General features: G+C 42.7%; 1 protein-coding gene across 1 annotated transcript; it reads left to right on the top strand.

Moving 5' to 3' along the window:
• The first annotated feature begins 1,438 nt into the window (after window positions 1-1,438).
• LOC123044412 (uncharacterized) lies at window positions 1,439-3,992 on the top strand. Its single transcript, XM_044467141.1, has 3 exons — window positions 1,439-2,722; window positions 2,830-3,059; window positions 3,173-3,992. Exons 1-3 carry the CDS (start codon window positions 1,573-1,575, stop codon window positions 3,827-3,829), a joined length of 2,037 nt encoding a protein of 678 aa, XP_044323076.1. The 5' UTR covers window positions 1,439-1,572; the 3' UTR covers window positions 3,830-3,992.
• Window positions 3,993-12,048: the final 8,056 nt, after the last annotated feature.

Genomic DNA, 12,048 nt, shown 5'->3' with positions numbered 1-12,048 from the left:
AAAATTTATGAATATATTTAGAATATCTTAAATATTTTTAAACCCGTGAACCATTTTTTAATAAAATAAATAAAACCCAAATATGGATCATGAAAAGGAAGTAAGAAAGCAACCCCAATACTATATACTCCCTCCATCCCAAAATACTAGCTTTATACTAAAGCTAGTACAAAGTTGAGTCACTTATTTTAAGACGGATGGAGTATAAACAGAAGAAAACCGCTTCTTTCTCTTTTTTTTAGGGGAAGAAGAAAACCGAATAGAACACAAGAAAAAGAGGAACGGAGAGATTGAATAAATGGGCCGGCCAAGAACCTACACCTATGTCAGATTCACCATCTCGAGCGTGCGACTGGATCTAGGGAGACCTCCTATACGCCGCCCGTGTGCGTCCGAACATCGCGGCTTCGCTGAAGCGGTGCGCACACGGGCAACCCCATTATCAAGCGGTGAGCAAAAATTCGGAAAAAATAGAACCTACACCTATGTAAATGGGCCGGCCAAGAACCTACACCTATGTCAGATTCACCATCTCGAGCGTGCGACTGGATCTAGGGAGACCTCCTATACGCCGCCCGTGTGCGTCCGAACATCGCGGCTTCGCTGAAGCGGTGCGCACACGGGCAACCCCATTATCAAGCGGTGAGCAAAAATTCGGAAAAAATAGAAGCGCTCATGCGGTATCGAACTTCCGACCTCACGGTTGATTGTAGCGAGGCTAGCCAGCCGGGCTAGCCCTCGAACGACATAATCACAGCGCCACGCTAAAAGTAGAAAGGACAGCGGCAAATCTTCAAAAGCATTTAACATCTTTACAATATACGTTGAACAATTTTTCAAATACGGTGAAACTTTTTGTAAAAATACACTGAACAAATTTAAAATATACAAATGAACATTTTATAGTATACATTGAACAATTTCTTAATATACGATGAACAAAATTGAAATACACAATGAATATTTTCTAATATATGTTGAACAATTTAATAATATACAATGAACATTTCTTTAATACATGATGAACATTTTTATAATGCAAGGTGAACTATTTCATAATATATTATGCACATTTTCTTAATACGATGAAGATTTTTGTAATATGCGGTGACCTTTTTATATAATACGCAATAAAGAGAAGAAGAACAGAAACAGAAAATAAAAAGAAAACGTAAAAGAAAGAAAAATGAATAGAAAAAAGGAACTAAAAAAATCGGAACAAAACAACTGAAAACCAGCCACAAGAGTGAAAACCCTGCAAGCCAAAAACGAAAAAAAACCCCGAAGAAACAAGCAAACAGCAGCGAAACCAAAATCCGTACGTGGGCCGGCCCAAGTGGTGACTCTCTTCAGCGAAGGCTCATCCTTTTGACGCCTGCGGGCGTCAAATAGGATCCCGCGGATCTAGGAGCGTGCGATTGGATATAAGCCTAAGCATCCGTCCCCGGCTGCCCGCTCGTTCTTAGAAACCCTAGGCGATTCTAAAAAAAACACCTAGACGGCGGCGGCGGCGGCGATTATACGAGACGCAAAGCCTGGCTGGCACTCTTATACCCCACATAAGAGAGATCGATGGCCGGTGTTGTTGAGGGAGGCGAGGAGAGGGCGCCTGGTGAGATGGCGACGGAAGAGACGACGCAGCCAGAGATCCTGAAGATGAAGATCGCGTCCCTGCTGAACTTGCTCAGCGAGAAGCAGTCCGATGTTCTTTCGTGCGGCCCTGAGATCGTGAGCATGATCACTTCGCTGAACAGCGAACTGGCATCGCAGAAGTTGGCGAGGGACAGCAAACCCTTGGTTCCCCCGGAGGTCTCATCGCCGAAGAGGCCCAAAATGGCTGATCAGGGAAACATTGGTCAGTCCAATACCGATACGCAGAGTGTCAGCTCCCAGGTCAGTTCAGTCGCCGAGCGGGGCGACCAGAAGGAGATCGAGTCAGGAAAAATCAAACCAGCCTCCAGATTCAAATCCAATTCCCAGCAGGTATGTGTGCCCTCCGGTGGTGAGGATGAGGAGGAGCGCCTTAACTGCCAATTCACTCATATCATGCAGCAGACTGATGCTTTGTGTGACGAGTTGGCGTCTATGGCATCTACCCCGAACAAAACCAGTGCCCCCATTATCTCCTCTCACATGGTCTCAGATTTGGGCGAGAAAACGTCCAGATTAATGCAGATCTGCAAGGTTATATTCTGTGAGTCTGTCAAAGGTGATGAACAGGTTCCTTACCACTCTCTAGATAACCAGAGGACCAAGGAGGACTCTGTGGAGATGAGTGGTCTGACTATGGACAATGGCAAATCCAGCACCCAATGTGCTGATAAACAGACAAATAAAAAGGGGATGGGTGGAACCATGGAGCTGCTTGAAGATTTCAACATGTTTGAATCGGACGATGAGGATGAGGATGAGGAAATGACCCAGGAGCAATTAGCAATGTCTGCCAAGTTTCGCGAGGAGGCTCAGGTGATGGAAGCCCGCTTGGTCGAGGCCCTCGAGCAGGATGATAACAACACACCGAGCTGCTACAGAATGACTCACCTTTCACTCTCATATCAGCCTGAAGAAAAGGAGGAACAGGATGAGGTGGCTGAGGCAGAGGTTGAGACAGATATCACAAAATCAGCCAAGGAGGAAATGGAGATGGAGGACAGGTTGTTCGCTAATGCCCGTGAAGGCTGGGAATATGCATGTGGATGGTGTGGTAACTATGAAGACATGAGTAAGTAACATAAACATCCTTGAATCAATTCCTGCTTATTCCTTCCTTCTCTGTTAAAGTAATTTATGTAGAATATTTTTAACACATGGATTATTTTGGTGCTGCAGCCACATTGAGTCCTATGCACTTCACACATTGTACACCTGGAATCATCCCAGGCAATGCTATCACTGGGAGCACCTTGCAGATCTACTCCATCAGAATTGGCTTAAGAGATGAACACTTGAAATGGCCACTCTATGTTTATGGCATTGTCGCTGCCCGAGACGCTGTGGATTACAACCGCAACCTTCTTTACTTTCGGCCAAGGGAAGACTGCCAAAAACTAACACTAGAGGTATGTACTGTGTTCTGTTTTTCTCTTTATTTTCATACATATTTTCTTGCTGCATGCGTCCTTGTTCATTTGTTCTTCTTGTTTGAATATAATGATGACTATGATCCATGCAGCATCCTTTTTTGTGCTTGACTGGCCCGTCTCGTGCGATTGTGGCTCTTGACGAAGTTGACTTAGAAGTCCAACTGAAAGTAAAGGGCACAACAAGGTCTCTGGACAGAGCATTGATCAGCCGTCGCCTCACTTACTCTGGTGGTTATCAGGGAGGTTTAGATTCCTTTGTCTTTACCAACTGCCTTTGCACAGTTGAGTTCAGCCTCGAGCGACTTACGGAAACTGTCCAGGCTACTATTTTGGGTGTCCGTGTTGTTGAAGGGGGGCCATGGCCCTTTGATTATGGAGGCAGGGTTATTTGCTCCTCGACACCTCAGGATGATAAGGTCATGGCTACTAACAGTGCTACAGATCCCCTGTCCAGGCAAGTTGTGTTGGTTGATTCTGATGGTGGAGAAATGCCAAGGGGCTCAGATGGTTATCTTGATCTGTCAAGGCATGTTGTTTCTGTAGAACTGGAAGAAATCCTGAAATTTGTCATTCAAGTCTACACAGAGTCTGGTGATATCCAGCAATATCCTGTCAATTTCAGTCCCAAACATTGCAACATAGAAAAAGGTAAATGTCTAATTGGTGCATCTGAGGTTGAAATTACTATTGCTTGGTCCCGACTTGTTCAGAACAAGATGGATATCCTCTTTGAAGGACATGTTTGATTGTTCTTGTCATGGATGTTATGTACTATGATATCCTTTGCCCAACTATATTCGTGTGCCTCTGGCATGTGGTTTGTGTAACTCTGGATGCATTTGTGCACTATGTGTATCGACTTCTGACTATTTGTATCGTATGTGTATCAACATCTGACTATTTGCATTATATCTGTATCAACTTCTGACTTCATATTTCTGTTTTGGTTATGAAACAGTATGCAAAATGTCTTGATGCTTTCCTATTGTTCATGTTTTGGTTATCAACTTCTGTCTAGCATGTTACTCGCTTTATCCAAAGATTTTGGAGTCTGCAAGTGTCACACGTGTGGCATGAAGCAATTTCGTCCTGACATTTTTTGATGGCAACTTTAGTTACCCGGGATGGTAACTTTAGTTGTGAAGCATGGCAAATTTCTGTTTGGATGACAAGTTTCAGTTGTTTTTGTGTTTCGTTTTTCTCGGATGGCAGTTTTAGTTGTAAAAATGTCAGGGCAGTGTTACTTCGCGCCACACTTGTGGCACTTATCATTTGGGAATATTTTTACAACTAAAATCAGATAGGTATTCAGAACTTGAGCTGCAACAACATATCCCGCTTATGTTTTGAAGCCTTTGTAACTCTCAGCCACTAGAAAAGTCTTTGTTCTGCCACTAGAAAAATGGTTCATGCCCTGAAAATACACAAGAGCTCTTGGGTGCTCCATACCCCTATACGAATATTAAACGTAAAAAGTACCCCCAAAAATTATTTTTTTTTTAAATTTGGGGATGTCAAACCTGGGCTCTCGATCTACTCCCGTGCGAAATTTCGTTCAAAAATGCCACGAAACATATCCACGGGAAGGAAATATTGTCCAAACAAAAATCCATCCAAACAGTTTTTTCTATACATAGAATTTTTGTCCTTTTTGCCATGAATACATTTCTTGGTATTTTTTCATGAAATGTCACATGGGAGTAGATTGTGAATCCAGGTTTGATATCCCAAAATCTTAGATTTTTTTTTCAAATTTCTCGGTATTGTTTTAAATTTAATGCTCATATAGGGGTGTGGAGCACCCAGTGCTACAAACCCGCTTTATTGTATGAAATGCAATCGCTATGTAATTGCTTTACTTTATCACTATAAGGTAGCGATAGTTGGCGAGACGACAATGACGCTACGATGGAGATCAACCTGTCAAGTCGGTGACGATGGAGATCATGACGATGCTTTGGAGATGGAGATCAAAGGCACAAGATGATGATGGCCATATCATGTCACATATTTTGATTGCATGTGATGTTTATCTTTTATGCATTTTATTTTGCTTAGTACGGCGGTAGCATTATAAGATGATCCCTTACTAAATTTCAAGGTATAAGTGTTCTTCCTGAGTATGCATCGTTGCTACAGTTCGTCATGCCGAGAAACCATGTGATGATCGGGTGTGATAAGCTCTACGTTCACATATAACGGGTGCAAGCCAGTTTTGCACACGCAGAATACTCGGGTTAAACTTGACGAGCCTAGCATATGCAAATATGGCCTCAGAATGATGGAGACCGAGTTCGAGCGTGAATCATATAGTAGATATGATCAACATAGAGATGTTCACCATTGAAAACTACTCCATCTCACGTGATGATCCGACATGGTTTAGTTGATATTGATCACATGATCATTTAGATGACTAGAGGGATGTCTATCTAAGTGGGAGTTCTTAAGTAATATGATTAATTGAACTATACTTTATCTTGAACTTAGTCCTGATAGTATTTTGCAAATTATGTTGTAGATCAATAGCTCGCATTATAGCTTCCTTATGTTTTTATATGTCCCTAGAGAAAACTAATTTGAAAGATGATAGTAGCAATGATGCGGACTGGGTCCGTGATCTGAGGTGTATCCTCATTGATGCACAGAAGAATTATGTCCTTAAATGCACCGCTAGGTGACAGACCTATTGCAGGAGCAGATGCATACGTTATGAACGTTTGGCTAGCTCAATATGATGACTACTTGATAGTTTAGTGCACCATGCTTTACGGCTTAGAATCGGGACTTCAAAAACGTTTTTGAAACGTCATTGAGCATATGAGATGTTCCAAGAGCTGAAATTGGTATTTCAGACTCATGCCCGTGTCAAAAGGTATAAGACCTCTGACAAGTACTTTGCCTAAAAGATGGAGGACAATTGCTCAACCAGTGAGCATGTGCTCAGAATGTCTTGGTACTACAATCACTTGAATCAAGTGGGAGTTAATCTTCCAGATAAGATAGTGATTGACAAAGTTCTCTAGTAGCCATCACCAAGTTACTGGAACTTCATGATGAACTATAATATGCAAGAGATGACGAAAACGATTCCCGAGCTCTTAGTGATGCTGAAATCGACGAAGGTAGAAATCAAGAAAAGTATCAAGTGTTGATTGACAAGACCACTAGTTTCCAGAAAAATGGCAAAGGGAAAGAAAGGGAACTTCAAATAGAATTGTAAGCAAGTTGTCACTCCCGTGAAGAAACCCAAAGCTAGACCTAAGCCTAAAACTGAGTGCTTCTACTGCAAAGGAAATGGTCACTGGAAGCGGAACTACCCCAAATATTTGGTGGAAAAGAGGGATGGCAAAGTGAACAAAAGTATATTTTATATACAGGTTATTGATGTGTACCTTGCTAGTATTCACAATAGCCCCTGGGTATTCGATACTTGTTCGGTTGCTAAGATTAGTAACTCAAAACGGGAGTTACAGAATAAATAGAGACTAGTTAAGAATGAGAGACGATGTATGTTGGAAGTGGTTCCAAGATTGATATGATCATCATTGCACACTCCCTATACTTTCGGGATTAGTGTTGAACCGAAATAAAAGTTATTTAGTGTTTGCGTTGAGCATGAATATGATTAGATCATGTTTATTGCAATATGGTTATTCATTTAAGATAGAGAATAATTGTTATTCTATTTACATGAATAAAACCTTCTAGGGTCATACACCCAATGTTGATGGTTTATTGAATCTCGATCGTGGTAATACACATATTCATAATATTGATGCCAAAAGATGAAAAGTTGATAATGATAGTGCAACTTATTTGTGGCACTGCCGTTTGGGTCATATTGGTGTAAAGCGCATGAAGGAACTCCATAAAGATGGACTTTTGGAATCACTTGATTATGAATCATTTGATACTTTCGAACCATGCCTTATGGGCAAGATGACTAAAACTCCGTTCTCCGAAATGATGGACTGAGGTAGTGACTTATTGGAAATAATACATACTGATGTGTGGTCCAATGAGTATTGATACTCGTGGCGGGTATCTTTATTTTCTTACCTTCACAGATGATTTGAGCAGATATGGTTATATCAACTTATTGAAGCATAAGTCTGAAACATTTGAAAGTTTAAAGAATTTTAGAGTGAAGTGGAGAATCATCGTAACAAGAAAATAAAAGTTTCTACGATCTGATCATGGAGGAGAATATTTGAGTTATGAGTTTGGCCTTCATGTAAAACAATGTGGAATAGTTTTACAGCTTACGCCACCTGGAACACCACATCATAATGGTGTGTCCGAATGTCGTAGCCACAATTTATTGGATATGGTGCGAGCTATGATGTCTCTTACCGGTTTACCACTATCATTTTGGGATTATGCATTAGAGACAACTACATTCACATTAAATAGGGCACCACCAAAATCCGTTGAGACGACGCCTTATGCACTGTGGTTTGGCAAGAAACCAAGTTGTCGTTTCTTAAAGTTTGGGCTGCGATGCTTATGTGAAAAAGCTTCAACCTGATAAGCTCGATCCAAATCGGAGAAGTGAGTCTTCATAGAACACCCAAAGGAAACTTTTGGGTACACCTTCTATCACAAGATCCGAAGGCAAGATATTCGATGCTAAGAATGGATCCTCTCTAGAGAAGGAGTTTCTTTCGAAATAAGTCAGTGGGAGGAAAGTAGAACTTGATGAGGTAATTGTACCTTCTCCTGAATTGGAAAGTAGTTCATCACAGAAATCAGTTCCAGTGATTCCTACACCAATTAGTGAGGAAGATAATGATGATGATCATGAAACATCAGATCAAGTTATTACCGAACCTCGTAGGACTTCCAGAGTACAATCCGCACCAAAGTGGTACGGTAATCCTATTCTGGAAGTCATGTTATTAGACCATGATGAACCTACGAACTATGAGGAAGCAATGATGAGCCCAGATTCCACGAAATGGCTTGAGGCCATGAAATCTGAGATGGGATCCATGTATGAGAACAAAGTGTGGACTTTGGTGGACTTGCTCGATGATCAGCAAGCCATAGAAAATAAATGGATCTTTAAGAGGAAGATGGACACTGATAGTAGTGTTACTATCTACAAAGCTCGACTTGTCATAAATGGTTTTCGACAAGTTCAAGGTGTTGACTACAATGAGATTTTATCAACTGTAGCGATGCTTAAATCCATCCGAATCATGTTAGCAGTTGCCATATTTCATGAAATCAGGCAGATGGATGTCAAAACTGCATTCTTAATGGATTTATGGAAGAAGAGTTGTATATGATGTAACCAGAAGGTTTTGTCGATCCAAAGGGTGCTAACAAAGTGTGCAAGCTCCAGTGATCCATTTATGGACTGGTGCAAGCCTCTCGGAGTTGGAATAAACGCTTTGATAGTGTGATCAAAGCATATGGTGTTATACAGACTTGCGGTGAAGCCTGTATTTACAAGAAAGTGAGTGGGAGCTCTGTAGCATTTGTAATACTATATGTGGATGCCATATTGTTGATTGGAAATGATATAGAATTTCTGGATAGCATAAAGGAGAGTTTGAAAGGATTTTTTCAGTGAAAGACCTCGGTGAAGCTGCTTACATATTGGGCATTAAGATCTATAGAGATAGATCAAGACGCTTGATAAGATTTTTCAATGAGTAAATACCTTGACAAGTTTTTGAAAGAGTTCAAAATGGATGAGTCAAAGAAGGAGTTCTTGTCTGTATTACAAGGTGCAAAGTTGAGTAAGACTCAAACCCCGACCATGGCAGAAGATAGAAAGAGAATGAAAGTCATTCCCTATGCCACAGTCCTAGGTTATATAAAGTATGCTGTGCTGTGTACCAGACCTATTGTGTACCTTGCCATGAGTTTGGCAAAGGGTTAGAATAGTGATCTAAGAGTAGATCACTGGAAAGCGGTCAAAATTATCCTTAGTGAGGACTAAGGAAATGTTTCTCGGTGATGTGGGTGATAAAGAGTTCGTCGTAAAGAGTTACGTCGATGCAAGCTTTTACACCGATCCAGATGACTCTAAGTCTCAATCCGGATACATATTGAAGGTGGGAGTGAGGGAGTCCTGGATTAGGGGGTCCTCGGACAGCCGGACTATGTACTTTGGCCGGACTGTTGGACTATGAAGATACAAGATTGAAGACTTTGTCCCGTGTCCGGGTGGGACTCTCCTTTGCGTGGAAGGCAAGCTTGGCAATTCGGATATATAGATCTCCTTCTCTATAACCGACTCTGTGTAACCCTAGCCCCCTCTGGAGTCTACATAAACCGTAGGGTTTAGTCCATAGGACAAGAAGAACAATCATAATCATAGGCTAGCAGAAAAGGGGCCGCGCCCGCGCCCCCACCTCTCTCTCTCCCCTCTATCTCTCTCTCCTGTCCTTCACCACCCACGTCGCCGCCCCCAACCGCCACCATGCCGCCTCGGCACCCCGTCCCACCCCCGCCGCCCCGCCCCGGCTCGCCGCCCCACACCCGTCGCCCTGGAGCCCGTCCCGCTGCTCTGCCCGCCCCGTCCCCGCCGCCCCACCTGCGCCTGCCCCCTAACCAAGGTGATTTTTTCTACTGTCATTTGTGTTTAGGTTTAGGTGTTATTAATAGGTTTAGGTTAGTGGTAGGATTAGGTTAGTGCTAGGTTTAGGTTTAGATAATTAGAAGAAGAAAAAAAGAAAAAAAGAAAAAAAGTAGAAGAAGTGGAAAAGGGAAAAAAGGAAGAGGGTTGTGGATCGCCGAGGGGATAGATGGTGGAGCAAGTGGGTCCTGCCGGTCCCGACGCCCATGCCGAGAACCCCCCGGTTCGAGTGCTGACCCATCGACCATGCGTCGCCATACCAGAGGGTGCCCGGGGATGAGCGGATTAGGGGGTTCCTCGACGTCGATGGAACCCTAAATAGCAAGTATCTTCAGTGCGAGATACATGTGGTCGTTGGTGTCGACCCTACATCCACGTCCCACAAGTGATGCCGGCGTCTGGCGTCCCGCAACAACAGTTTTCGGGGTCGATGGCGGTCGAACACCTTTATGAATTTTTCTTCCATCCTCTGCGATGACGATTAAAAGCCAAGTGTTGTAACTTGAAACACCCAAATTGACTCAAGTCGGTTTGGTTGTTTGAAGTTTCAAAACTTGGCTTTAATCCTCATCGCAGAGGCTGCCAGAAAAATTCGCCAAGGTGTTCGACCGTCATCGGCCCCCAGAACTATTGCTATGTGCGGGACGCCGGGCGCCGGCATCACTTGTGGGATGTGGATCTAGTGTTCAACGTCGAGCGCCACATGTATCTTGCACCAATGATACTTGCTATTTAGGGTTCCATCGACGCCGAGGAACCCCCTAACCCGCTCGTCTTGTTGTAAATATTTAGTTAGGTTGATGGAAAAACAAAATTGCTGTGTTACTCATCTTTTGATTTAAATGTGCAGTTTTTTCGTCACTGCGAGGGTCTAGATTTCGACGAGCTCCGCCCCTGCGTTCGTGGGCGAGCACAAATGACATCTCCTCCTCCCCCCTTCATTTGCTCTGTTCCGGTCTTTGTGCTGATGAAATTTGCTACCTATAGGTGTCTTCAATCATAAGTATGCGAGACCACTATGCGTCGCCCTTTCGAAAGGGTTACATCTATAAATATGCATGCATTTGCATATTTATAACCGCGATTCTTTCGAATTGTCTAACGTTATCCATGGACAGCGTGAGTATGTGCAGATTGGATTTGTTTTCCCATATGCTTTGCTCTGGATCTAATGCAGAATTTCATCAGTGCCTCCCTATTGTTCTCCGGGTACACATCCTCTCTGCTTATTGCCGAGATATGTATCAGGAGAACAGCGGGCAAGTGCTGCCGAAATGTTGCGTCGGATCCGGAGCATAGCATGGGAAAACGAACCCAATCTACACATACTCGGGTGGGATTAGGACATATCTTTACCTATTAGCATCTAGATTTCATGGACGTAATAAAAGTGAAAAACTCCATTAACTGATGAATATATACATGCTGATATATATATATATATATCTTATGTGTCCAGTAGCTAGGAAAGATTAGTGATTGTGCGTGGATGTACACCGGTCACACTAATCATAAAGACATGACCATTGAATTGTTAACAAAAACCAAGGGGTTTCTGAGAGCCGCATTTGCAAATGGCCAGGGGACAACATGGTGTCCCTGTGCCAGGTGCAACAATTGGCACAAGAGGACAGAGGATGAAATGAGCAAACACCTGCATAAGAGGGGTTTCACGCCAGATTATACCGTGTGGGTATTTCATGGTGAGTCTACCCAGCGTGCTAGAGCTGAGGTGCTTCGTCGTTGCACCGACGAGCATGGTACCGGGATGCAAGACATGGTGCAAGACTTTGATGATGCTCGGGACTCGGACGATGAGATGGAGGAATCTGCAAAGGCCTTCAATGAAATTTTGGAGTCTTCAAAACTTCCTCTCCACGAGCACACTGAGCTTTGTCATCTAGATGCCATCTCACAAATAATGGCTCTGAAGGCTCAATTTAACTTGGGCATAGAATGCTACGACGCAATGATGACAGTGTTTGGACGTTTTCTACCCAAAGGCCATGTACTACCTGCAAACTTGTACCGGTCAGACAAAATCCTCCGTGCTCTTGGAGTCGATGATCACAAGATGAAGATGAATGCAATGCGCTTGATGATGGATGAAGCTTAAGAAGATTAGAAAATATGCCATTGATAGTGAGGCTTGGTATCATTATGCCGTTGGATCAATTTTTACCTTATTGCGATCTTCATCACATTTGTTGTGATGAGGATAAGTTTTCTCTAGTGTTTTGCTTTACAAATTGATACTTAGCTTATTTTCCTCCTAAGTGGCATAATTACCGAAGTTAGATAAAAAAAGGGCTTTACTTAAATAAGTTGGCTCAAAAATGCCATCATCACCTAGGTTACCACAAAAATGACCTA

Source organism: Triticum aestivum, chromosome 2B (genome assembly GCF_018294505.1).
Source record: "Triticum aestivum cultivar Chinese Spring chromosome 2B, IWGSC CS RefSeq v2.1, whole genome shotgun sequence".
Lineage (NCBI taxonomy): Eukaryota > Viridiplantae > Streptophyta > Magnoliopsida > Poales > Poaceae > Triticum > Triticum aestivum.
This window is presented reverse-complemented; position numbering and strand designations above follow the sequence as displayed.